This window comes from Liolophura sinensis, unplaced genomic scaffold, assembly GCF_032854445.1.
Source record: "Liolophura sinensis isolate JHLJ2023 unplaced genomic scaffold, CUHK_Ljap_v2 scaffold_203, whole genome shotgun sequence".
NCBI lineage: Eukaryota > Metazoa > Mollusca > Polyplacophora > Chitonida > Chitonidae > Liolophura > Liolophura sinensis.
In genome coordinates this window covers 25,712-49,241 of record NW_027018142.1, presented here as the reverse complement: position 1 = coordinate 49,241, position 23,530 = coordinate 25,712, and the positions used below count along the sequence as shown (strand labels likewise).

The 23,530-nt window shown below is 40.3% G+C and overlaps 1 protein-coding gene across 2 annotated transcripts; it reads left to right on the top strand.

Annotated features, from left to right (window-relative positions):
- The first annotated feature begins 582 nt into the window (after positions 1–582).
- Positions 583–22,035, top strand: LOC135481507 (probable E3 ubiquitin-protein ligase MID2). 2 transcript variants are annotated; one of them, XM_064761327.1, is made up of 7 exons: positions 583–675; positions 7,734–8,399; positions 8,808–8,903; positions 9,663–9,893; positions 10,425–10,447; positions 10,720–10,907; positions 17,598–22,035. In XM_064761327.1, exons 2-7 carry the CDS (start codon positions 7,752–7,754, stop codon positions 17,978–17,980), a joined length of 1,569 nt encoding a protein of 522 aa, XP_064617397.1. In that variant the 5' UTR covers positions 583–675; positions 7,734–7,751; the 3' UTR covers positions 17,981–22,035. The 2 variants fall into 2 exon arrangements, with proteins under 2 accessions (XP_064617397.1, XP_064617395.1); XM_064761325.1 differs by lacking the exon at positions 583–675 and adding an exon at positions 5,337–5,614.
- The last annotated feature ends 1,495 nt before the right edge of the window (positions 22,036–23,530 follow it).

Below are 23,530 nucleotides of genomic sequence, written 5' to 3'. Positions count from 1 at the left end.
CTTTCTCTTGAGATTTTAGTTCGGACTAGACCTGCTCCGGCCGACTGGTCGAATGGACCAATCCAACCTCCCGCCTCTATCTGAGCAAGGGTCATGTGCAGTGTTGGGCTTGAAAATCTCACAAGACTAAGCTGCCCTCAACTACTGCGATCCCGTTCCCTTCCATTAAGGATCGCAACCCACAGCAAATGGGTTCTCCACCTCTATTATATTCACATGGACAACTTGGGGGAGATCTAGGTTAGTCGCCTTGTACGACATGGTTGTCCAGGGGCCTCATTTTACCCCGGAGACTCCACGGGAGTAATGCCGCTTGAATTCCACGAGTAACTGTTTTAGCTGTGGCCTAATATCATTATACTGTTTTCAGAAAATCCATTCGACAGTTCTCAACTATATTTTCAACATATTGTGATTGGAACCGAAAGTGATAACATCTGCTGAGGTAATTGTGTAGGAAATTGATTGTTTGTTGAAATTTGACATTGGCATATAATGATGAAGACCAGCTGTGTAAGCCTTGGTTGAGCTGTCACAAAGCATAAATGTGTACAAACTCCATGAGTCATTTACCTCCCCTGCATAGATCACGTCCAGTCTCAGAACTAAGTATTTTCTATTTCAATCTGATCAGTTTTATCAACGTGTGAAGCACGGTGGTATTTGTGTCGACAGGTAAGTCATTTAAGTCGGAGTTAGTGTATTTGAGGTGAAAATATTTGTCAAGATAGGGAGTTGTCTTTACTTGATCGCGTTATCCACTGTCAGGTACTGCTTAGTTGGTCGAGTCGTCCTTACATCTTCATGATATAAATAAGACGTACAGTATAGAGAAAAAATAGAACAGCGACGACAGTGTGATAGCTGACAAGTGGTCACAGGTAACCTGTGAAATACAACCCCCTGTCCATTTACCTCAGTCAAGGTTTCCTTCTAACTGTTCATGTGAATGCGTGTGTAGTAGTAACTCACACGCCCCCTAGCACCATGGTTTAAACAGAATTAGCTAAAAAAATTCAGTGATGTTACTTGCAGACTAACGACTGGGACATGTCTTTGTATAGGCTACCTTCAGCCTGTGTGTGGTCGTGTAACACTGTCTACAAACAGTCTGAATATTTACGTCAAAGAAAACGCCTGGATTGGGTTCAGGTTCATGCTGTTTAACTATGCCGATCTTGTCACTACATGTATGTATACAGGGCGATGGGAGACCTCTACGTTATTGAGTTTCTGAAGCTTTGAACTTGAAAGGCCTTATGCAGAGGTATGCTAAAGGTCTATTACTAGCGCTGACGTGTCAGCGGTGGTGCACAAAGCCCGCACGTATTGCCTTGATCATGTATCGCTGTTTATTGTATTAACAACGCTCGGCTGTCCGCTCCAAATATAAAACTGTTGTAGTCAAACATTGATGGTTAGGGTATACAGTTCCCCTTTTCCATGTACGCCAGCCCATGTGTTATATGATAGCCTATATCAATTGCTCATGACGTCAAAGCTGAGAAATGTTTGTATACGTAAATGGTGCTAAAAGTAAATCGAATCTTAAAAGTATGTACATATTTGCACAGATTAGCTATTTTACTATAATGTATACAGATACCGTCCCGGTTAGGCCGTCTGTCTTACAATTTTAAGACCCAGATGTATATGTATCCATAACTAAGAGGCTACATGTATTATTAGCTCCCCACTCTTCACACAGACAACTCTAGCTCATCTATAGGAAGGCCTACATGTATGTATACTGTCGTCCTGACTGTCCAACCTGCTACACCCTCCATTATCCGTGAGCACTGGGTGAGGTGATAATGTCTGCTGACACAGATCAGCCAATCAGAGCAGCCAAATATCTCCATGTAGGCTTGCTTATAGATTACCTAGGGTTTTCTTTGTGAAGATATAACGAACGCTGACCTACTTCTACAGCCTACCTGAGGTTATACCTCTCCAAGCAGGATCTTGGGGTGTCTTTAAAATGTCACCGTAACAACTCTATAGACCATATGTTTGACTCTATTATCAAAATAGCCAAGTTCCAACACTGCTTCTGGACGCTGCAACTCCCCCCCCCCCCCTCTCCCACCTCCCCTGGCCATATTTCTAACTGAGCAGAAGGGATGACCTCCAAGGCAAGCGAGGCGCACATAATGATATAGGTCTTACAATGCTTTTTGAATGAAAATTGCCATAGTGACAAGTATTATATGTTACCCCCATCTTTGGTTGGAAAATTGGTAGATAACTCACTTTGAAAAATTGGCACTACCTTTAACGGATTGCTAAAGAATGTATGTCGTTGGTAGAACATGCATAATTTGGAAAATGTTATATAGTAACTGAGAGTTAATGATTTTATACTTAACCTCCTCGGCCTACAAACTAACATCACACGAATCATGAATTATATGGGTGAACAAAACACATGAACTTTAGAAAGGAATAGATCTTTTCTGGTTAGTCAGTGATTGCTTCTTCGTGTTTGAGGACTTTTGGTGATTACCTCATAATACTGAGTACTAAATTACGACGACGGGTTGAAACCTGTTCTGGAGAAAGAGAGTTACTGAACAAGTAAAGCTCTTAAGTTGTTACAGATATAACATGATCACTTCAACACAACTGACTATGTGCGTTTTTTGTTTGTTACAATATTAGTAAGCAGTAAAACAAGAAACAATGGCATTCATCTTATATTGCCGTTGGGTTTCTTGTACATATGTGTCGGATGTGTTTTGTGTTCACTATTAGTTTCTTGTACATACATCTAACATATTTTGAGATCTTTGTGGGTTTCCTGAACGTCTGATTCATTTAGCGTTCTCTTTGGTTTTTGGGTCATCTGACATTTTCACTCAATAGCGAGTTTGTGCAATTTTTAAAGTAGAAAGTTTTCATTATCACCCTTAATGTACTAGGCTTTGTGCAAATGTAGTGTTCTTTTATAGCTCAATCGCATCAGCAGCTCTGGAGAAGAAGATTTGTTTAGTTTGGCATGAATCCTTTATGGCCACCAAATGTCACCTAAAGGCAAAAAGCTCAACTTCAGATACATTCCTAAAACGTACTGAAGTTTCGAGGATGAATCATTTCACGTTCTCTCATGAAATGTATCACCTAACTGCCTAGAATAAGTATAATTCGAAGAGAAACAGATAATTATTTAGGATTTGGAAGAAGCTAGAGAGGAAACTCCAGAAAATACACACGAGCCATGACCTCTTGTTTGACGTTAGCTCCTAAATAAATTACTGAACACGAATATCAAGCCATCTCTCTACATATACTTACACATCACAGTCGTAGGCAAGCCATGTTGGAAGTGCTTTAAGCTTTGTAGCATATTGACTGTATGCGATATACACTTGTTGTACACTAAAGATTGGTTAGCCACAACGCATAAACTCCCCACAGGCGAAGTTCTAAAGGCATCAAGGCTGAGCCTCAAATCGTGGACATGATAGACAGGGTAAACCATGTTTAGATGCGATTTCTTGGCGGAATGGTAACTGATGAACCCAAGGTCCAATTCACACCTGACAGAAGATCGATATATAAACTGAATAAAATTGACCGCTCCGAACCCGAGTCAGTGCTGGGCTGTGCTATATACGATCTTTATTATATGGAGATCCTTACTTAAGCGTCGTTTTGGGAATTGGCATTGCAATTGTTGACCTCGAACGTCCATCTTAGTTGACGGCTGGTATACGAATGTCTGTTTGGACGCCAAGATTTGTACATTTAGCTCTAAGAACCTTAACACGGGTCAAAAAGCGTAATTTGCTATTAAGTATGACTCCTGAAAATCTGTTTTCAGTTCTCAATTCTTACTACTTCACCATAAAACTTAGTGTGGAGATGAAGTTCCCTTTACAACAAAATATGTATCGTTTTAGATGAAGAAAACGTAAAACCATTCTCAACTGCCAATTTCTTGGTCTTACTGAGACAAAGCTGCAGCTGCCTTTCGATGTTATTCACATTTTAGCACGGTAGTCTATTAGGAAATCATCAACATATGAAAAACCCTCTGTTCCAGACGTTTCAGTTTTTGACAGGCTATTAAGTTTGAAGCTAAACAGTGTTTGTGATAGTATACTGCCCTGGAGTACACTCACTTTTGCACATAAGAGTCAGAAAGATTGTCTCTACTCGTACCCTAAACTGAGGATCAGATAAAAGTTCTGCTACATGCATAAAATAACGATAAGCGGTAAGTCCCATATCTGAGAGGTGTTTTAAAACACCGTATTTGCATGCGGTGTCGTAGGTCCGTGGACTTTTCAAGATCGAAAAATATTGACACCACATGTTCATTATTTATTATATCATTACGACTAAAAGTTTAAATACGACAAACATTAAATCAACTTTGAGAAAAACCACATTTAATATTAGACAGTAAATTATTGGTTTCTAAATACCAAACAAGTCTATCATTTGTTATTCGTTCCATACTCTTCACAACGCTGGTAAGAGCTATGTGACGATAATTAGATGGATCAGAATGATCTTTGCCCGGTTTTGGAACCAGGATAATACACACCTCCCTCCACGACGAAGGAAAAATGACCAGTAATCTAAATATCATGATTAAACAAGCCTAAGAGAGTCTCCAGTGGCTCAGATGACAAATGTGATGAGAAACTTACAAAAAATGCTACTATGACTACAAGTACTGTAAGTTGTTAAGACCACAGATCACCATTTTTAGTGCTGACAACTAAAGATTCAGGACGTCCTGCAGCAAAACAATGCTATTGCTCTAGGCAAATCTGTATGGCTCTCAACTTTCGAGGTGAAGAATTTTAACATTTATTGTCTCGGTTGAAGCAAACCCCCGTGGACTTCTCCTGCACATCGGAAGCGAAACAATTTATTTCTACATTGGCCATTACCATGCCCAACTTTTGGCATGTAAAGCACCTGGACGGATTAGATATGTATAGGTCTACTTGGGCACAGTACCGGCAAATTGAGATCGACTGAGGAAAAGAGAGGTTATTAAATGTCGATAAGTATGTATTGAGTTTGCTGTCACTGTCACTATATGTTGTGAATCGCTTTACATTTACAACTCCTAGCGATTTTAGTTCGGAGCATATCTGCTCCAACCGATTGGTCAAACTGGGCCAATCCGATCTTTAGTCTCTAAATAAGTAAGAGCTGAAGTGGGGTGTTGGGCTTGAAAATCTCAAAAAGACCGTTCTCTTTAATGAAGGGTCGTAAACACAAATAGACCTACTTCTCCTCGGCCTCTCATACAAATATCGAAGATGTGAGTCCATTATATTTAACCGAGGGCACACGACAGAGCTCTGGGGTACGACAAACTTGCCAAGTAGACTGACGTTCTATTCTTTTCAGCCCGGAGACCCCACGAGGGTAATGCCGCTTGAATCCAATGGGCAACTATTGTAGTTATAGTAAACGCGCTATAGCAAGCTGCGGAAACCATTGTTGAGATGTCACAGAGTATAAACGTGTACAAACATACTGAGGGATTTACATCCCCCTGCACAGATCACGTGCATTTCTCCGAACTACGCATGTTCTATTTCACTCTGCTAAGTTTCACCAAGTTGAGAAGTGGGCTTTGTGTCGACAGGTAAGTACTGTAAGATGGTTATATGTAGTTTGGCTGGAAAACGATCACTCAGATTAAGGAGTTGTCTTTACTTGATCGTATCACTGACTGTCAGACACAGCTTAATTGGTCTGGTCGTCCTCAAATCAACACAACGTAGATGTACGAATGGGGCGTTGCCTTCTAGAAACTTTAACATTAGCCATGTCAGCCTGTGTGTCAACCTCTAACAGTCGATATTTGCGTATTAAGGAAAACGGTTGATTTTTGTGTAAGTTCATACTGTTTAACTATGTCGATCTTGTCACTATACATACAGGGCGATAGTACGTTATTAATGCGAGGTCCTGAAGCTTTGACCTTGAAAGGCATTATGCAGTTATGCTGAAGGTCGATTACCGACGGTGACGTGCCCCCTATGGCACACAAAGTCCGAATATCTTCCCTATTTTTGTTTACTTACAACATTCGCCAATGTGCTCCAAATATATAAAGTGTGAGTTGTCTTTACTTCGGGATCGTGTGACCGACTCTCAGACAGTACTTAATTGGTCTGGTCGTCCTTAAATGTACACGAAGTGGACGTACGAGTAGGGGTGTCCCTTTGTATAGAATCCACTCTCAGCCTGTGTGTGATCCTCTGACACTGTCTATAAACAAACGGAATATGTTCGTCTCAACGAAAACGACTGATATAATTGGGTTAAAGTTCATACTGTCTAATTATGTCGATCTTCTCACTATATCCAGGACGATAGTACGTTATTAATGTATTTGTCTGAAGCTTTGACCTTGAAAGGCATAATGTATGGTTTTGCTGAAGGTTGTTGGTTGCCGGTGACGTGTTGTCTGATGTTGGGCCTAAATACATGTAAACAACCAGAACAACCGGCATGTAAGGATCGCTGTTTGTTTACTTACATTGTTCGCCGCTCTGCTCCACATATGAAACCTGTCATAGTCAAAAATTGTTTAGTTAGGATATGGATGTTCTCATATTTCAAGCGAGGCAGAAACAAACACCATTTTTGAAGTATTTGGTTTGACCCGACTGGAGTTTGATCTCTAGTCTCTCGACTTCGATGCGGACTCAAACATAAGGAACGTATTACACTGTATAAGTAAATCGATTCTTAAAATTATGTACTGAATTGCACGCAGGATTTTCCGCGTTACAGAACTAAAAGGGTACATGCATTATTAACTCAGCAGGCATAACAACCTAGCCCGCTGATCACCAATAATGGGGTGTGTAACCTGACACAGCTGAGCCAGTCAAAACAGCGGTATACTGCACGAAGGTCTACTTATACATTAGCTCGAGCTGTGTGTATGGAGATATACAGACGCTGACCTACTTCTGCAGTCTACCTGAGGTTACATATCTTCAATCCAGGCTTTTTGGTTCCCTTTAAACTGTCCCTGATATAATACTGTATCTAATTGGACATGTACTTCACACTTTTAGGGTGGAGCGAAGCCAGCATTTACGCTGTAACCATTTTGTTTGATCAGTGTTGATTGGAGGGTATAGCAGCTCTCTTGTAGTCTATACTTGTGTGGTTTCTGACAATAACATAATAAAACACTGGGAGCTGGAAGGCTTTGACCTAAATTTATATACGTTTAAATCTCAGTAAGAAATGTTCGTGTTACTCGTCACTATTAGTAATGTGATATTTATTATATTTCTAAAATTCTGCAGATGGAGATGTTCCAAAGGTTTGGCCCTATTATCATACAGTATTTAGGGTCAAGTTACCTTCGTAGCCACACAAATCTGCTAATTGTGGGTGGGAGCTATATACCTATCGAACACATCTGCCCAAACCGTCTTGACTATACCTTTGTCAAAAAAGTCTCTCGTGCGTAATGAAAGGTAGAATCGCTAATTTTCTAACTGACCAGAATGGATTCCTTTCCGAGAAAGCGACATGCACATACCCTCCTCGAACATGTATATGCGCTTTAATGCTTCTTAAATGAGAATTGGGGAATAACGACAAACAGTACTGTACCCAATATGTTGTTGGACCACGGGAACAGACGGAGACAGTGTGCTGTTTTGAACGTTAATATTTTTGTAAGTAGGAACACCCTCACAGTTGCCAGTCTGAGCATTTTGCCGTTTTTATTTCAGAAAAACTCCAAGAGAATAATGGCCGAAAACAAGCAGAATCGAGATGATGTTCTCACATGTTCGATATGTATGGAAACATTCCGGGAACCAGTAATGCTACCCTGTCAGCACAGTTTTTGTAGGGAATGCATTGGTCTGTATACTGACAAGTCCAAACCTGTACAGACAGACGAGACCTCCGGCAGCACGGGGCTGATCTCATGCCCTGTGTGTCGGGCACCGACCAGTCTGGGGAGAGAAGGTGTGGCTGGTCTGCCTCGCAACTTTCATCTGGCGGAGATAGTGGAGAGGTTCTCTTCTGCTGTAAATGTTGAGGATGACATCCCATATTGTTCTATGGGTGGGGACAATCATGCTAAAGCTGTCAAGTTTTGTACCAAGTGCGATGTGTTGTACTGTCAGGAATGTCTTACAAATTACCATCCGATGGGTGGGCCTCTAAAGCGGCATCGACTGATTTCCTCCCAGGAGTACCACGCCCGGGAAACCTCACAGGGTCAAGTCAGCAGAGACCTCCAATCAACTCAGCAGCCGTCCTGTGCTAGGCACGGTCAGCCATTCGGCTTGTACTGTGTACCGTGTCGGATGGTGGTCTGTATGGAGTGTGTGGTTGACCACCCGGAACATGCTATGCGGGATATACCATCTGCAGTTGCGAATGACAAGGTAATGGGGAAAAAGACATTCGTATATCAGCCATCAAGCAAAATAGATGTTCAGAGTCAATAATTGCAACGTCAATTCCCAAAACAACGATTAACACGAACCACGAAAAAAATAAAGAAATTACATCAGTTCAAAATTACTTTGGAACCACGCTAAGAGAGGTAGTAAACAGTTTTCAATGATGTTAAAAAGACGCAAGGAATGTTCTAATCGAATAACTTAAACCACTGTCTAAATCGTGTACCATGCTAATATATAAGTCGATACTCAAAATAAATATGGCATGATTTGGAACTATATATTGACTCAAAGTTTGGGATATGTAGAGAAGAATGGGGCTTTTTGTCCTGTACTCTAGTGAGTCATGTGAAAGGCGGATATGTTAATGTAGCGTTTTTCACATTACAGCTAGCTATTTTCGAGAAGACTACTAAACTGGAGAAAGTCTTACAAGAATCTAAAGAATCACTGTCAGGAGTTATGAGGCTGCACAATAAGATACAGGTTAGTAATTTCAGGGCACCTGTTCAGCCTGCATTGTACCGCACACCCTGGTGAATGAATTTGGACTATGTAGAGTATTGCTATCATTCACAAATCTAGGTAACATACAGCTGTCAATCATCTTGATAAAGCTGTCTTCTGTCATATGTTATATATGTAAATTACAATTAAAGAGTTAAACCCGAACCGTGACGACTTTTTATAAGGACGTAAACAGGGTAATGCATGGACTGAGGCGGGGATTTATTTGCGTGAAGGACGAGTCTATTTTACCCATTTCTGGTTTATCCAATCAGACTACCGTATTATTAATATGACTTTCTTCTCACTGACACACACGCGATATGCCCACACACGCGAGTATGCCCACCTAAGACCAAAGGCTGCATTTGATATATCATCGCTGATCATACACTGTCATAATAATATCTATAATATATATAGATGTAGTGGGGCGACAACTTCCGGGTTTGAACCAGTCCCAGGAATCTGAGATACTGTCTGAAGGATCTAAGGCTTCACCATCTCGCCCTGCTCGGAGCATCAGTTGTGATCGCACGATTGAACCACGTACCTTTGGGTTTTGAGTCGACACTTGCATGTACATCACTGGTCTAAGGGTAAATCCCCTCTATCCCGGAGGTGCATTGTGGACACAGTTGAGTAGGGCTTATACTTCACCCTGTCACACTTACATATATAACTTATTGAACACAAGAAGGTCCGGATGATGAAATAAACGATTTTTCTGTCTGACAGGAAAACCAGGAACTTCACACTCAGGAGGTAGAAAAGGCTTATTGTGCAGCCTTCGAATCTTTACAAGCCTGGAGACAGCAAACCATAGATGGCATAAAAACCCGCTATTCACAGTGGAGTGTGGAGTGTAGTGCTATACTCAAACATTTCCAGCTACAGGCCCAGGAAATTGAGAGGATGGTACAAGATTCCAAAGATTTATTAGCGTCAATGGACGTCGAGTTTTTAAAGGTAAGTCAGACCTGCACAATCTCTAGTACTGGTTCAGCTGCCTCAACTCCAGATGATCCAGTCACCCTTAGAAACTGTTATCACGTGTTCAAATGGATTTCATGCTTCCAGATTTATTAAAGCTTTATTTTTCTCAGTGTTACCCTCCGGCTGCTGTCCACTTTTCTACCCACAACAGAGTCACTGTCCCATTAAAGCAGTAAAGTAGTGGGATGTAATGTCAAACTATAATGTTTTTCATTAACAAGGTTTGTATGTAAACAGATCTTTGCGGAAAAATTGCTTTGTATGAAACACCATGGAATTTATTAAGCGGAATTGAGAGCTGATGTGGACTGTGTAATAGATCAGGGAATGGTCTAAATGTTTGAGGTAAAAGCCAAAGGTACCTGTGTACTTTGACAGGTAAGACATTTCAGTTCCAACCGTGTTTTTGTTACGTGTTGAGGTCAAAGTATGGTTACAGTATCTCAGTTTCGGTAATCATCTCTACATCATTGTATATCTGTTTTCAATTCTGTTTTTTGACAGGGTTCCAAGGCCTTCACCAAAACGTATGTATATATGAGTTGTATCTCGCTAGGTTTGTTATACATGTGCACGTGACTATTGCCGGCAGATATGTTTCTGTAACACTAAGTACCAGCACTGTAGTTGTCCAAAACATGATCCAAGCTTAAAATATATCTCATGTTCAAACATACGTTTGTCCTGGCAAATCAGATCTAACCTACTGGGAAGAGTACATCATGGCATTCTCATAACTGTGTGGTACACAAGATTACCACACGACTGAGTCTTCTTGTTTTCTCTCCTCTTCTGACAGAATCGATGACCAGCTGAATGAGATAAGAGCGGATCTGGAGAAACATGAAGTCAACCAACAGAAACTTCTAGATTTTGTACAACGTGACATTGTCTTCCCTAGACACGTGACAGTCAAAGAAACATTGCAAGGGAGTCAGGACTTAGAAGCAGCAGTCGGTGGACAAATGTCACGACTACGTGTCACAAGTAGGTTCTTATATGTATAAAAGGTATACAGCAGAGTGTGCTCAGAGGACATAAACGGCTGTAGGGTTTACATTAGTATGTGCATCGAAGACACAAACATAAAATGGACAAGGCGCACAGCTGTGAGTGTGCGAAAAACACACGATACATTGTGTTAAGGAAACAAATCGATATGAGCTGTAATACATTAGGGTGCACCAAAAAATTGAACAGTATTCAAAGAGACACGAAAGTGAGAAGAGAAGCAAAAGGCACAGGGTAATACAAGGTGTACAGTGCACCCTACTGTACATCTCACAGTGACCAGAAGACACAAACTCATGTGAGGTATACAGTAGGATGTGCCTAGAAGACACAAACAAATTTGAGTTATACTGTAGCTCAGGTGTACTGTTCAGACGGTGTGCAAAGAACACACAAACTAATGTAAGGCATGCATTAGAGTGTGTACAAAATATAAACTTATGTCAGGCATCCATTGAGGTGTTCACAAACGATACAAACTAAAGTGAATCATGCATTAGGGTAGGGAAAAAAAGTGCACACTAACGTGTGGCATGCAATAAGGTGGGCCAAAAAAGATTCAAACTAATGTAAGGCATGCAATAAGGTGGGCAAAACAGATACAAAATAATGTGAGGCATGCAAAATGGTGGGCAAAACAGATGCCAACTAATGTGAGGCATGCAATAGGGTGGGCAAAACAGATACAAACTAACGTGTGGCATGCAATAAGGTGGGCAAAAACAGATATAAACTAAAATGTGAGGCGTGCAAAAGGGTGGGCAAAACAGATACAAACTAATGTGAGGCATGCAATAGAGTGGGCAAAACAGATACAAACTAATGTGAGGCATGCAATAGCGTGAGCAAAACAGATACAAACTAATGTGTGGCATGCAATAAGGTGGGCAAAAATAGATATAAACTAATGTGAGGCATGCAAAAGGGTGGGCAAAACACATACAAACTAATGTGAGGCATGCAATAGCATGGGCAAAACAGATATAAACTAATGTGAGGCATACAATAGGAGGGGCAAACCCGATACAAACTAATGTGAGGCATGCAATAGGGTGGGCAACAAAAATACAAACTAATGTGTGGCATGTAAAAGTGTGGGCAAAATCATACAAATTAATGTGAGGCATGCAAATATCAGGCAAGACAGACACAAACTAATGTCAGGCATGCAAATGGAGGGCAGGAAAGATACAAACTAATGTCAGGCATGCGATAGTGTGGGCAAAAACAGATACAAACTAATGTGAGGCATGCAAATGAAAGGCAAGAAAGATACAAAATAATGTCAGGCATGCAAATGGAGGGCAAGAAAGATACAAACTAATGTCAGGCACGCGATAGTGTGGGCAAAAACAGATACAAACTAATGTGAGGCATGCAAACGATGGGCAAGAAAGACACAAACTAATGGAGGGCATACAAATGGCGGCAAGAAAGATACAAACTAATGTGAGGCACGCGATAGTGTGGGCAAAAACAGATACAAACTAATGTGAGGCATGCAAATGAAAGGCAAGAAAGATACAAAATAATGTCAGGCATGCAAATGGAGGGCAAGAAAGATACAAACTAATGAGAGGCATGCAAATGGAGGGCAAGAAAGATACAAACTAATGTGAGGCATGCAATAGGGTGGGCAAAAACAGATACAAATTAATGTGAGGCATGCAGTAGTGTGGGCAAAAACAGATACAAACTAATGTGAGGCATGCAAACGATGGGCAAGAAAGATACAAACTAATGTCTGGCATGCAAATGGAGGGCTAGAAAAATACAAATTAATGTGAGGCATGCAATAGTGTGGGCAAAAACAGATACAAACTAATGTGCGACATGCAATAATGTGGGCAAAAACAGATACAAACTAATGTGAGGCATGCAAATGATAGGCAAGAAAGATACAAACTAATGTGAGGCATGCAATAGGGTGGGCAAGAAAGATAACCTTCCCACTTACGGCCGGAGAGGAAGCCAGCATGCCTACCATGTGTACAAACAAGCAACTGTACTGTTAGTAAGGAACACATAACATATTGTACCCCTGAGCCTCTGAGTGATATTTACCCCATGTGGATAAATCAGCAGGTGTACTGTTAGGACAGAACAGATCCATATTGTACTCCTGAGTGTCCGAGTGATATTTACCCCATGGGTACAAATCAGCAGGTGTACTGTTCCCACAGAACACATAGCATATTGTACCCCTGAGTGTCTGAGTAATATTTACCCCATGTGTACAAACCAGCAGGTGTACTGTTCAGACAGGACATATAACATATTGTACCCCTGAGCCTCTAAGTGATATTTACCCCATGTGGATAAATCCGCAGGTGTACTGTTCAGACAGAACATATAGCATATTGTACCCCTGAGTGTCTGAGTGATATTTACCCCATGTGTACAAACCAGCAGGTGTACTGTTCAGACGGAACACATAACATATTGTACCCCTGAGTGTTTGAGAGATATTTACCCCATGTGTACAAACCAGCAGGTGTACTGTACAGACAGAACACATAACATATTGTACCCCTGAGTGTCTGAGTGATATTTACCCCATGTGTACAAACCAGCGGGTGTACTGTTCATACAGAACACAAAACATATTGTACCCCTGAGCCTCTGAGTGATATTTACCCCATGTGGATAAATCAGCAGGTGTACTTTTCAGACAGAACACATAACATATTGTACCCCTGAGTGTCTGAGTGATTTTTACCCCATGTGTACAAACCAGCAAGTGTACTGTTCAGACAGAACACATAACATATTGTACCCCTGAATGTCTGAGTGATATTTACCCCATGTGTACAAACCAGCAAGTGTACTGTTCAGACAGAACACATAACATATTGTACCCCTGAGCCTCTGAGTGATTTTTACCCCTATGTGGATAAATCAGCTGGTGTACGGTTCAGACAGAACATATAGCATATTGTACCCCTGAGTGTCTGAGTGATATTTACCCCATGGGTACAAACCAGCAGGTGTACTGTTCAGACAGAACATATAGCATATTGTACTCCTGAGTGTCTGAGTGATATTTACCCCATGTGTACAAATCAGCAGGTGTACTGTTCAGACAGAACATATAGCCTATCGTACCCCTGAGTGTCTGAGTGATATTTACCACATGTGTACAAAGAAGAATATGTACTGTTCAGACAGAACACATAACATATTGTACCCCTGAGTGTCTGAGTGATGTTTACCGCATGTGTACAAACCAGCAGGTGTACTGTTCAGACAGAACACATAACATATTGTACCCCTGAGCCTCTGAGTGATATTTACCCCATGTGGATAAATCCGCAGGTGTACTGTTCAGACAGAACATATAGCATATTGTACCCCTGAGTGTCTGAGTGATATTTACCCCATGGGTACAAACCAGCAGGTGGACTGTTCAGACGGAACACATAACATATTGTACCCTTGAGCCTCTGTGTGATATTTACCCCATGTTGATAAATCACCAGGTGTACTGTTCAGACAGAACATATAGCATACTGTACCCCTGAGTGTCTGAGTGATATTTACCCCATGTGTACAAACCAGCAGGTGTACTGTTCAGACGGAACACATAACATATTGTGCCCCTGAGCCTCTGAGTGATATTTACCCCATGTGGATAAATCAGCAGGTGTACTGTTCAGACAGAACATATAGCATATTGTACCCCTGAGTGTCTGAGTGATATTTACCCCATGTGTACAAACCAGCAGGTGTACTGTTTAGACAGAACACATAACATATTGTTCCCTTGAGTGTCTGAGTGATATTTACCCCATGTGTACAAACCAGCAGGTGTACTGTTGAGATAGAACACATAACATATTGTACCCCTGAGTGTCTGAGTGATATTTACCCCATGGGCACAAACCAGCAGGTGTACTGTTCAGACAGAACACATAACATATTGTTCCCCTGAGTGTTTGAGTGATATTTATCCCATGTGGATAAATCAGCAGTTGTACTGTTAGAACAGAACAGGTAACATATTGTACCCATGAGTGTCTGACTGATATTTAAATCATGTGGACAAACCAGTATATGTACTGTTAGAACAGAACAGGTAACATATTGTACCCCTGAGTGTCTGAGTGATATTTACCCCATGTGGACAAACCAGCAGGTGTACTGTTCAGACAGAACACATAACATATTGTACCCCTGAGTGTCTGAGTGATATTTACCCCATGTGTACAAACCAGCGGGTGTACTGTTCATACAGAACACAAAACATATTGTACCCCTGAGCCTCTGAGTGATATTTACCCCATGTGGATAAATCAGCAGGTGTACTGTTCAGACAGAACACATAACATATTGTACCCCTGAGTGTCTGAGTGATATTTACCCCATGTGTACAAACCAGCAAGTGTACTGTTCAGACAGAACACATAACATATTGTACCCCTGAGTGTCTGAGTGATATTTACCCCATGTGTACAAACCAGCAAGTGTACTGTTCAGACAGAACACATAACATATTGTACCCCTGAGCCTCTGAGTGATCTTTACCCCTATGTGGATAAATCAGCAGGTGTACTGTTCAGACAGAACATATAGCATATTGTACCCCTGAGTGTCTGAGTGATATTTACCCCATGGGTACAAACCAGCAGGTGTACTGTTCAGACAGAACATATAGCATATTGTACTCCTGGGTGTCTGAGTGATATTTACCCCATGTGTACAAATCAGCAGGTGTACTGTTCAGACAGAACATATAGCCTATCGTACCCCTGAGTGTCTGAGTGATATTTACCACATGTGTACAAAGAAGAATATGTACTGTTCAGACAGAACACATAACATATTGTACCCCTGAGTGTATGAGTGATATTTACCCCATGTGTACAAACCAGCAGGTGTAGGCCTACTGTTCAGACAGAACACATAACATATTGTACCCCTGAGCCTCTGAGTGATATTTACCCCATGTGGATAAATCCGCAGGTGTACTGTTCAGACAGAACATATAGCATATTGTACCCCTGAGTGTCTGAGTGATATTTACCCCATGTGTACAAACCAGCAGGTGTACTGTTCAGACGGAACACATAACATATTGTGCCCCTGAGCCTCTGAGTGATATTTACCCCATGTGGATAAATCAGCAGGTGTACTGTTCAGACAGAACATATAGCATATTGTACCCCTGAGTGTCTGAGTGATATTTACCCCATGTGTACAAACCAGCAGGTGTACTGTTTAGACAGAACACATAACATATTGTTCCCTTGAGTGTCTGAGTGATATTTACCCCATGTGTACAAACCAGCAGGTGTACTGTTCAGACAGAACACATAACATATTGTACCCCTGAGTGTCTGAGTGATATTTACCCCATGTGTACAAACCAGCAGGTGTACTGTTCAGACAGAACACATAACATATTGTTCCCCTGGGTGTTTGAGTGATATTTATCCCATGTGGATAAATCAGCAGTTGTACTGTTAGAACAGAACAGGTAACATATTGTACCCATGAGTGTCTGACTGATATTTAAATCATGTGGACAAACCAGTATATGTACTGTTAGAACAGAACAGGTAACATATTGTACTCCTGAGTGTCTGAGTGATATTTAGGCCTACCCCATGTGGACAAACCAGTAGATGTACTGTTAGAACAGAACAGGTAACATATTGTACCCCTGAGTGTCTGAGTGATATTTACCCTATGTGGACAAACCAGTAGATGTACTGTTAGAACAGAACAGGTAACATATTGTACCCCTGAGTGTCTGAGTGATATTTAAACCATGTGGACAAACTAACAGGTGTACAGAACAGATAACGTATTGTAACCAATCCCTCAGTGTCTAGACCTGTAATATTTAACATATATCTGATAACAGAATATATGTCATGTCTCTTAATTTTTTAACAAGTATCCAAGTAAAAACTCACCATTATTTGCTAGATTCAAATGTAGTCAAACACTTATTTCAGAGAGAAAACAACCCTCATATTTGTTTCATTATCAATAATAAAGGGTAAAAGGTTCCATTTTGGATATAGAAATAATTGTTGATCTAGATGTATTTCCTCGCTTGATAAAAGTTTGTTTTTAATATTTAAATATATTACCTCTCTTTTAAAAAATCTATTGACGAAAACTGAATGCAATACTTTTTTACTACTAGTTATTCTGATGGATTAAATAGTCTTTGGGGGCAATGTTACTTGGCAAGTTATGTGTGGCGAGTTACCTCCCCTACTACACGGACGGCTTCGGTAGCTCGTTACACCAACAGGCCTACTACAGCTTCATAGTGAATTGTGTGCTCATATGTGCTATAACTGACAACTAAAACCCTGTGTCGGATAGAGGAAGGTATTGTTCTTGTTGTAAGTGATAAGCTTCAAACAAATTAGAGCGTTAAAAGTCTGTATTTTAACCCAGTACTTGGTCTCTGTCGTACCCGTCATTTAGTGATGGATCCAGTTCTTGTCGAAACTCAACTCTTAAACTGGCTGAAAATGACAGAGATCCGTGTATAAATTACATTCATACCAGCGATATGTGTCATTTTAGTCCAAGAGATTGTGTTGAGAAGGTAAAACTACGGTATGTGTACAGGTATTTACATCTCAGTCTTACAGCGTGTGTTTATGATTTTCTGTTGTTCATGCTGCTCCTGTTGTGTTTTTGCAGAGCCGACGCTGAGATTCACAGAGACAGGCGACAGGAAGCTGAGAATCACTGACAGCGGCTGTGTGGTAAAGGGTAAGGGCTTGTCCGGGAATGACAGGTGGAGGAGAGCTGTGACAGACGGGCGTTACCAGACGGACAGGTACTACTGGGAGATACACATCACCTGTTCACATGGCTGTGACTGTTATGTAGGAGTGACACAGGAGAGCTGTGGCGTGAGTGAGGAGACAGTCGCTGGCCGTAACTCCTGGTACATTGGGATGTGGTCAATTGTTATAGTCACAGTGGTGGTGGTGAGGTCAAACCTGGCTATCTACAGTGCAGACGTTACACACGCCCTCATCACCTGGGTGTGTACCTGGACTGTGATAACCACACACTGACAGTCCTGGACTGTGACAACAACCAGGTAATGTACACTGTCAGTGATGTTATCGTCACAGAGCCTCTCGTGCCATCGGTTGAGTTTGTCGGGTCTGGATCTGTGTCTGCTCGTCTGGTAACGGGTCACTCTGCAACTCTGCCTCCAGTTCTCTGTGATATGATAAGCACTTCCTGACCATCGGGTAATTATTCAGTACATCTTTTCCACAGTATTACATTTTGTTGAAATAGACTCTTTTTTTAAAAAATATATGACCATTTTGTAGGTGTTTTAGTTAATGTGAGCAGTGTGGCTAATTCAGTATGTATAGCTTCTTCTGCAAAGTGGTCAGTGATCTGTCACAAGCTTACAGCTTGGTGTAGTTATACACAGTCTGTCTGACTTGTCCTGAACATCAATGTCAGTTTTCTTCCAGACAAAATACATGGTAGATTATGACTGGGTAGTTTTATTTTTAGTAATGGAGACTTGTAAATCAACATAATCAAGAGTGTGACTGAGCAAAACAGGTCACAGTTTATACATGACAATACATGATATAGTCAACATGGTACATGGAGTAACTCTTGTTGTGTTATGTAACTTTAGTTCCTAAGAAAAAAACTAAATGGGAGAAGTATCTTTATATAAAATATTTTAGGTTAGGCCAGAGCATTGATTTTCCATAATAACTATGTAGTAAATCTCCTAAATTTTTCAACGTGAAAAATATATATACCCTAACTTTCGCCAGGTACTTTGTCATACCGCCACATGCAGCTTGCACTTTTGTCTACAACAGTCTAACCTACGATTTTTTTTTTCGCTGCAGTGATTGAAACTGAAGTCAAAACATTTTCTTACCTTGGTAGCCTCTAGAGAGGTGAGTAATACCAATGAGGAAAAAGTTTTCAGTTCTATCCAAAACAAATAAAATTCTGATGTATTTTGTTTAGACATGTTAGCTGCAAAATAGACTTAAATACAACTCAAATGCCTCTGTGTCAGTTTTCTCCAGTCAGTCCCACTTCAGTTTGGAGTCAAATCTTCGACACAATTTCCTGAATTGCGCATGTTTAACCTATAAACAGGACAAAGTTTTAAGATTTCTTGTTAGTGATATCTTTATATGAATTTGGCACTAAAACCAATATCTCACATGGCTAATGGCAAAAGTCAAATTTCAGGGCTGTGGGTAGTGGTCCACCTGGGTTGATACTCTAATGTAAGTGTTTGGGATAGGATGTTTTGTGGGGAATTGGGTTTAAATTTCTGTTCCATAAAGAAAATCTGCAGAAATGAACATTTACCCTGTATTTCCTTAAAATGCAACACTTACTGTCTTTAGATGCTAAAATTTTACCACTTTTTCTTGGCTGTGCAGAAGTTCTGTAAAAATTGCTAAGCCTATCCCCACTTGTACCTGTAAAAATAAGTTAAAAAACTAAACAAATTTTTATAATTATTGTTGGACGAACAGCACATTTAACCAGATTTCATCAATAATAAGAAGCATATCAACTTTCAGACCTATTTTGAAACACAACATTAGCATATTTAATGTTGTAAAGTCACTTTGCATACAACAAAATTGTAATACATAATTGTGCATTGCTATACTAAGTGTCATACATGTATGTAGGTGTTTCAGAATATGTGATAAAAATAATTTGCTACATCTAAATATATTCATGCTGAATTAGTTCTGGTCAAATAAATGCAATCTTACACTCACCTGTGTAAGTGAAATTTGGAAATACAAGCCTCATAACTGTGAGGGAGAAATTTTGCTTAAATAGCAGGAAGGGGGTTGGGGTGTGAGGTACATACGTGTAAACCGGTTTGGGGTTGTAAGGGATGGGCATAACCCATGGTAAATACCCAAAATGTAGTCCAGTTAAGTTAAGACACTCACAACTTGACCTTATCACAATAAAGATGATCAGGCAAAACTGGGTTTTTTGATTTTTTTTCTTTGATTTTCCTTTACTATTTATTCAGTAAATTTGTCAAATTCAACCTCAAAAATTAAAATCTCCTACTAAACTTTCATTTGGTACCATGCCATACCTGTATATGCAGTTTGCACTTTTCTCTACAACATATGAAAAATCAACCTACAGCCAATTGTTTGAGATGTGGTTGCTGGAAGTGAAGTCATAACATGTTGTTACCTCGGTAACCTCCATGGGGTAGGTACTAATACTAGGCAGAAGGTTTTTAGTTCTATGCAAAACAAATAAAACTCTGACATACTTTAACTGGGTCCAGAATAGCAGGGCAGACACTAAGCTAATGGCTGTATAAATTATAGACAAAGTTAAGTTGTAAGATTGTAAGTGCATGTAGTTCTTTGCTTACAGTATCTGTAATTTGCAGCTGATTTACAACAACAACGGTGATTTACATTTACATGAGGTTCTTGAACAAAATTTAATGCTACTCTTTTTCCATGCACTGTAGATGTTTGTATGTGCTCACACTTTACAAATTTAGCGCCAGGAAGTATCAGTCATATACATGTATCCCTGCCCTTCGGTTGGTGTATATATGCATTCTGAATGCCAAGTGTGTACTGGGTGAGACAAAGGCTTATATTTATTTCGTAAACATTTTTGTGGGACAAAACATTTGTTATTTTGTAGTCATCATTTTGTTTGAAGTTAAATGGCTGAATCTGATCTCTTATTTTAAAACTTTAAAAAAGTGGCTGAGGTGCTACATCGTTTCCTCTAAACGAGATTTCCATGTAATTGCTGTGATGTTAAATAATATGCATTACTGGACATTGTATTCACTGACCAGGTAGATCCCTATCCTGTACGTATTACACCATATCTGGTGATTATATATGGTGACATTGTGATAATTTCACCCTGTGGAAATCATATGTTTTGGCTGTATTATATGGTTGTCTTAATACACGTGTGTACCTTGATTATATGTATGGTGTGTGTCAGTTGTTCATGGATTTTGTTCGGAATATAGATAGCGTTTGGCTTGGATGTGCTTAGTCCAGTGAACTCATAGGTGTATAGCTGTTGCACCGTTTCTCTTTGATTTTCTTTTTCAAATTTGATGTAAACAATCCTGTCCACAATTTTTCTTTCAAAAACCTGATCAGTTTTAGTTGTACATCTGCTGAGCGCTAATTCTCTTTTATTGTATACATGTATAAATAACAACAACATGGGTTGTCTCTTTCTTATGTTAAATTAAAATCACCCAGATGTGTAGGCCTACATGTGCTTAAAGTAAATTGACATGTATAACATACACCCTGACATTATCTGTATGTAAGAGACTCACAGCCAGCTTGTAATGCCACTTATCACTATGTGTGTTCTACAGAATGGGTAGATAGTTACATTTTAAGTTTAACCTCAAAGACCACGATTCGTCTCCAACTTGATGTGTAGCTCATGTATCCAACCGCTTAATATGTTGCCAGGTGTGACTTTGTCAGATTGTTTTTGCTTCAAAATCTCCATACATGTATGTTTAAACACACAACAAAGTGTCCATCTAAAATCAGCTGGAAAATCATCTTTGATTTCCAAATGTGAAAGTCTGACTTTGAGTAATTCTAGACCAGTGACGTCTAATGAATTGCAGTTAACATCATTGGATTTTTTTTCACGTAAATTGCTAAGGCCATGGTGCTAGGGGATGTGTAAATTGCTACTGTTTATGCATTTACATGAAGAGTTAGAATAAAACCCCGAAGGAGGTGAATTGACCAGAGGCCGTATTTCGCCAGTTACCTGTGACCATTTGCCAGCCATCACACGGTTGTCGCTGCTCTGCTTTTCAGTCTCTGTGCTGTCCGTCTTTTAATTATATTGTACCTGATGTACTATAAGAAGCGCCGTCATCACTAGTACTGTAGCTTTGACAACCTGTTGGCAAGATTATGAGGTCATCTATTAGCGCATTGTGCCATTTCAACTGCGTGCTGTTATTTTGATGTCAGTTGTATTTATATTCATCTATATGTATGATTTAGTGATATTTTGACATTGTCTGTCCTTTGTGTTTCAAATACTGAGAAATATTGGAAATAAAAATGAATGATAGTGAATTATGTAATTCTAGTTTGAATGATTGAGCTACTGAAATGTGGGAATACACACTTAAAATTATCAACCATATGTAGTAAGGTTACACAATTTTTACGTATACGAACTTCATGTTCAACATACTCAAGTTATCTGATGTGTATCTTATCAGTAGTGCTGGTTTCCTCTCCTTAGTGCTGGGTTCCGTCTGTAATATGGGGTCCCACACATTACCTGATGTGTATCTTCTCAGGAGGGCTGGTTTCCTCTCTCTCTAATAGCCAGTCCACACATTACCTGATGTGTAACTTCTCAGGAGAGCTGGTTTTCCTCTCTCTATAATAACGGGTCCACACGTTACCTGATGTGTATCTTCTCAGGAGGGCTGGTTTCCTATTATTAGTGCTGGGTTTCGTCTCTAATAACGGGTCCACACATTACCTGATGTGTATCTTCTCAGGAGGGCTGGTTTCCTCTCATTAGTGCTTGGTTTCCTCTCTCTCGAATAACGGGTCCACACGTTACCTGATGTGTATCTTCTCAGGAGTCCTGGTTTCCTCTCTCTCGAATAACGGGTCCACACATTTCCTGATGTGTAACTTCCCAGGATAGCTGGTTTTCCTCTCTCTGTAAAAAGGGGGCACACATTATACATGTGTAACTTCTCAGAAGAGCTGGTTTTCCTCTCTAATAACGTGTCCACGCCTTATACATAATGTGTAACTTCTCAGAAGAGCTGGTTTTCCTCTCTCCCGAATAACATAACATGATGTGTAACTTCTTAGGAGAGCTGGTTTTCCCCTCTCTCTAATATCTGGTTCACATATTACCTAACGTGTAACTTCACAGGAGAGCTGGTTTTCCCCTCTCTCTAATACACATTACCTGATGTATAACTTCTCAGGAGGGCATGTCTTTCAGTATCTCTAATACCCAGTCTACACATTACATGATGTGTAACTTCTCAGGAGGGCTGGTTTTCCCCCTCTCTTTTATACTGCGTCCACACATTAAATGATGTGTAACTTCTCAGAAGAGATGGTTTTCCTCTCTCTCTGATACCGGTTCCAGACAGTACCTGATGAGTAACTTCTCAGGAGAGCTGGTTTTCCCCTCTGTCTAATACGGGATCCACACTTAATACATGATGTGTAACTTTTCAGGAGAGCTGGTTTCCCTTTTCGCTATTATACGGGTCCACACATTACATGATGCGCAACTTCTCGAGAGGGCTGATTTTCCTCTCTCTCTAATACCGGGTCCACACATTACCTGATGTGTAACTTCTCAGAAGAGATGGTTTTCCTCGCTTTCTACATGTAATACTGGGTCCTTACATGTGTGCTGGGTTTCCTCTCTGGCTGACACCTGATTCACACATTACATGACACATGTGTCCATCTTCTGTGCTGTGGTGCGTTTCCTCTCTGTCTGACACCTGGTCAAGATGTTAGGCAACCTGATTTGTATTTCCTCAGGTGTGGACAGTTTTGTTTCTTTCTGATTCCGGG